This window comes from Microtus ochrogaster, unplaced genomic scaffold (assembly GCF_000317375.1).
Source record: "Microtus ochrogaster isolate Prairie Vole_2 unplaced genomic scaffold, MicOch1.0 UNK69, whole genome shotgun sequence".
Lineage (NCBI taxonomy): Eukaryota > Metazoa > Chordata > Mammalia > Rodentia > Cricetidae > Microtus > Microtus ochrogaster.
Window position 1 is genome coordinate 324,866 of NW_004949167.1, and position 5,262 is coordinate 330,127.

The 5,262-nt window shown below is 44.4% G+C and overlaps 1 protein-coding gene and 1 non-coding gene across 2 annotated transcripts in view; both read left to right on the forward strand.

Moving 5' to 3' along the window:
• Eif2b3 (eukaryotic translation initiation factor 2B subunit gamma) overlaps positions 1 to 5,262 on the forward strand; it is a 62,790-nt gene that overhangs the window by 6,382 nt on the left and 51,146 nt on the right. The window contains exons 2-3 of the mRNA XM_005370030.3: positions 2,362 to 2,519; positions 5,062 to 5,207. Coding sequence (XP_005370087.1) covers positions 2,372 to 2,519; positions 5,062 to 5,207 — 294 coding nt within the window. The 5' untranslated portion in view covers positions 2,362 to 2,371. The remainder of the gene's footprint in view (positions 1 to 2,361; positions 2,520 to 5,061; positions 5,208 to 5,262) is intronic.
• On the forward strand, positions 4,085 to 4,186 carry LOC113455639. The gene has a single exon (XR_003376639.1). It is a non-coding gene; the product is annotated as a U6 spliceosomal RNA (small nuclear RNA).

Consider the following 5,262-nt stretch of genomic DNA (forward strand, 5'->3'; position numbering starts at 1 on the left):
CCCGGCTCTCTTCTATTTCTTGTATTCTGTTGTTCATACTTGCATTTGTGGTTCCTGCTCTTTTCTCATTATTTCTGTTTCTATAATTCCTTCACCTTATGTTTTCTTTATTTTTTTCTATCTCAGTTTTTAAGTCCTGAATAGTTTCTTTTATATGTTTGAGTTCTTTTTCTTGGTTTTCTTTAAGTGATTTGCTGATATCTTCCAATTTTTTTGTTTGTTTTTTCCTCCATTTTTTAAGGTAATTTCTCATTTCATCTTTAAGAATTTGAAAAATTCTCTTGAGTTTATTTTTTAGATCATTTTTTTGGTTCATCCATATTTGGTTGTTCATGTCTTACTTTTGTAGGGTCTTTAGGTTTTACTAGTATTGTGTTGCTCTTTGTGGTGTAGCATGTGATCTTACCTTTTCTACTCATCTTTTCCTCTAATAGGTGTGGTTGGGGCTGTCTGAGATTCTGTTGAATAATCTTCTAGGTGCCAGTGAATCCAAAGCTCAGATGGTTGTTCCTCGTGGTACAGTCAGTGTCACAGTTCTAGTTACCCCATTGGTTATTCCTGTTCCTGGAGGTAGCTCAGTGCTCCTGTGCTTTGGTCTGCTCCCTTGGAGTTTGCTGTCTCAGGCCTACTTTGGCCTAGGCTGCTGATTTTGACCTGTTTCTGTAAATCTTGGTCTGGACCTCCTCCTGCAGAAGTCGCTGGCTTGGAGTTAGATCTGTTCTGGTGGAGATCACTGACTCTGGATCTGGCCGCTGGTTCAATCTTGATCCACCCGTGTCCAGGGACTGGGTTTGCTCCTGGCTTCTGTTCCTGTTGGAGCTTGTTCTCTCTGTGTCTTAGGTAACTGAGTCAGTTCCACTCCTGTTCGGTGGAGGTCACAGACTCTGAGTCAGGTCCTTGGCTCAATCCTGGTCTTCCAGGGTCCCAGGCCTGGGTTGGCTCCCAGGGCTGGATTTGCTCCTGGCTTCTGCTCCTTACCGGTTTTGACCTATATCTGTAGATCCTAGTCTGGATTCCCTCCTGCAGAAGTCCCTAGGTTGGAGTTGGACCTAAAAAGGTTTCTGGTTCTAGTCTACTGCATGGGAGGTTCCAGGCTTGGGTGCGCCCAAAACTGCAGAGGACCTGCTTACTTCCTCAGGGGTCTCTGGGACCCGCAGGGGTTCCAGGTTCCTGCCTGTTCCCTTTGATGTCCTAAAACAATGCCCAAACCCACAGAGGACCTGGCTCGGGCCTACTCTCTCTGAGGTCCCAGACTTGGGCCTGGCCCCGCCGAGATCTCTGGTTCCTGCCTATTCCCTCAGAGGACCCAGATTCACTCTTCACCCAGGCTGACAGAGGTCCTGGCTCTGGCCTAGGCTCTTGCCCAGACCCACCGGGGTGTTGGCTTAGGTCTACTCCCTTGAAGGTCCTGGATTCACGTCCGGACCCTCAGCAGTCTCTGGCTCTGGCTAGCTCACTCGCTCAGCGGTTGCTTCCTTATACCTGTTCTGGTGGAGATCGTTGGTTCTGGATCTGGCCGCTCGGTCAATCCTGATTCGCTTGTGTCCCAGGACTGGGTTTGCTCCTGGCTTCTGCTCCTCTAAGATTTACTTTTTTATTATTTATGCAGTGTTCTGCCTGCAATGCCGGCCAGAAGACACCAGAACACATTATATATAGATGGCTGTGAGCCACCATGTGGTTGCTGGGAATTGAACTCAGAACCTCTGGAAGGAAACCAGTGCTCTCAACCTCTTAGCCATCTCTCCAGCCCCCGAAGCTTGTGTTTTTCAAACAAGCTCTCACTATATAGTTTTGGCTGTCCCTGTGTTACCCAGACTGGCCTTGAACTCATTCAGGTCTGCCTGCCTCTGCCTCCCCAGTGCTGAGATTAAGGGCATACACTACTACCATACACCACTACTACTGGCACTTGAATTTGTCTTTTTCTTCTTAATATTTACTTAACTTTATGTGCATTTGGTATGAAAGTTTCAGATTCCCTGGAACTGGAGTTACAGACAGTTGTGAGCTGTCCTGTGTGTGCTGGGAATTGAACCCAGGGACTCTGGGAGAGCAGTCCGTGCTCTTAACCACTGAACCATTTCTCTCCAGCCCCAAACTTGTCTTTTCTTAAACAACTCAAGAGCAAGTGCCAGATAGTTTTACTTTATATTATTCTACTTTTACTAAGATTGGAGCTAAAACTTGTTTTGGTTAGAGACGATGAGAAAGATGACATTTGAACTGCAGGTAGGGAGTGGTTCCTGCTCCAGTAACTAAAACAGGAGGTGATGCATCTGGTCTAAGTGGGAATTTCTCACGTAAATGAAAACAAAACTAGCACTGCATTACATTACTCTCCACCTTCTGTGCTTGCAGTCCTGTGAAGATGGAGTTTCAAGCTGTGGTTATGGCCGTTGGTGGGGGATCTCGGATGACAGACTTGACTCCCAGCATTCCCAAGCCTCTGCTTCCAGTTGGAAACAAACCTTTAATTTGGTACCCACTGAACCTGCTTGAGCGCGTTGGATTTGAAGGTGAGCTGTGGCAATAATAGATGCAGTCATAAAACTTGTGTGTTTTATGTGTTTGATCCCAATAATTTGTCAGCATTATGAGAGTGAGAGAGAACAGATGATGGCAGACTAGGGCTTAAAGTTTGCTGGAGACTGGATGCTTAAGGTGGGACCCAGGAGCACCCTTTGACCGTATGGGAAAAGAATGAAAACATCCTGCAAAACATAGCCGTTAAAGAAGGGGTTCTCCACAGTGATCCAAGATGAGCCCTAAAAGGATATCAGAAAGACACGATTGGGCATCTAAATGCCTGCTTGTCAGTACTTGCTGAGACTCTATAATGTGCTGAGTAATATTTTAAGCATGAGAATAGAAGTTTGAAAAGACAGCTCAGGCACTGACTTCTAGAACTTTCCTTAAGATTATAGGAGTTTTTGTCACTTTTCACTTGGATTAGATTAGATGGCTGATGATGGCATTAAATGAGAAGCAGAATATAAGACAGGGAACAGGCTTAAACAAAGATAATGAGTTCAGCTTTGGCCACAATGAGTTTGAGGTCTCATTAAGTAGAAAGAATCAGAATGCAACACATCAGGGTGCCAGATCCTAGGGCCCAGACTGCTGCAAGAGGGTTCATTCAACTGTGAGAGTTAGACAGGCCCATAAAATTTCTGTGCAGTAGTCTATGTAGACAGAAGTTTCTCTCCAGCCCAGTCACGCAGCATTCTGTCCTAAATAAATACACAGAGGCTTATATTAATTATAAACTGTTTGGTCTATTAGCTCAGGCTTATTACTAACTAGCTCTTAGAACTTAAATTCACCCATAATTTTTGTCCACGTTTAGCCTTGTGGCTTGGCACCTTTTATCAATAAGGCATTCTTTTTTTTCAAGGTTTCTCTGTGGCATTGGAGCCTGTCCTGGAACTAGCTCTGTAGACCAGGCTGGCCTCGAACTCACAGAGATCTGCCTGCCTCTGCCTCCCAAGTGCTGGGATTAAAGGCATTCTTATCTTGCTTCCTCTGCCTCTGACTGGTGACTCACTCTCTGCCTTTCTTCTTCCCAGAATTCTCCTAGTCTGATTGTCCCACCTATACTTCCTGGCTATACTGGCCAATCAGCATTTTATTAAACCAATATGAGTGACAAATCTTTACAGTGTATAAGAGTGTTATCCCACAGCATTTCCCCATTTTTTTCAAAACAAGAACCCTGAATCTAATCTCTTTTGTTCAGCTTTTTTCCCCAACCTTTATCCAAAACAACTTGTAACCAACATGCTAAACAAAGACAAACATCCATAATCCCCCTTTTGGAAATGTGGGCATTCTTCCTGCTACTTGGGAGTGCTGGTAATCTTATGGGAACCCAAAGAAAATTTAGGATTATGGTCAAGTCCTTTCTTGTGACTTTTCTGTGAGGCTTGATCATCTCAGCCAGCATCCTTGAAGCTGTTCTGGATGCAGAACTCAGAGGAAACTACAACAGAGGTGCTCTGAAATGTTGGATCATCTGGGCCATCTGTTCCCATGGAGATTTTCAGAGGATCTTCCTCAATCAAACCTTAGTTTTCTTAATCAAGAATGAATCCACAACCTCTCATTTCCTGGAATGATACACAGAAGATCAGCATGGCCTCTGCACAGGGCTGTCAAGCAAATTTATGAAGCATTCCATTTTTTTTTCCTTCTTCTGCCTTCCAGCACCTCTGGAAGTATGGATTTTGTAAGGCTAGCTGTTATTTTGTGAATTTGTTGTTACCATTTTCCCGTGGAGCAAAGGCATTGGAGGCAGAGATAAAGAGCACTGCAGTTGCTCCAGCTCCCTCCCTCCATAGCCTTCACGGTCTGCTTTTTCTGTAACTCAGGCTTTGGTCCTAGGCATTGCTGCAGGAAAGGAAAGAGAGGGAAGGGGTTGCACAGATAGACCTCAGCCAAATTGGCTGGCTTCTTAGGAGTCATTTTCTTTCTTCCCCTTGAAGGGGAAACAGCTTTTTTCCCTGGTACATTTAAAGCTCCCCAACTCTAGGGCGGTGCCAGTTCTGGACAAGTGCCACTGCATCCCAGAATGCTCAGAGGGCTGAGCTTCTTAACCCTGAAGATGAAGTTCACTGTTGGCCACTGCCAGGTCTGACTAGTGTTTTAAGGATATTGGTGCATCATGTAGGAACTGTATTATTAACCCATTCAACCTGTAATTGTGATGTTTTCATATCATTTTAAGAGACTAAATATGGAGTGGGGGGGCAAGTATAAAAATACTTGTACAATTTTAAATCTCACAATTAAACGTAAGCTGGTTTTCCACAAAAAAAAAAAACCGTACATTAAAAAGGCTCAGTAATATTAGCAGTTATAATTTTTGATTTTGACTTTGAGAAAAGTTCTTAGTCAGGCTGGTCTTGAACCTGATGTGTTGACCAAGCTGGCCTTGTTCCTGATTCTCCTGGCTCCGCCTCCGGAGTGCCGGATCCACAGCAGAGCACATCTGACTGAACAATCGAAATTGTCGCGGTGAATGAATTTCTGCATTTGTCTGTTATTTCTTTCATCCTGTAGAAGTCATTGTAATTACAACCAAAGATGTCCAAAAGGCTCTCTGCACAGAATTCAAGATGAAGATGAAAGCAGACATCGTGTGCATTCCTGATGAGGCTGACATGGGGACCGCAGATTCTCTGCGCCACATATATCCAAAACTTAAGGTAAAAAACTATTTCTTGCCGGGCGATGGTGGCGCACGCCTTTAATCCCAGCACT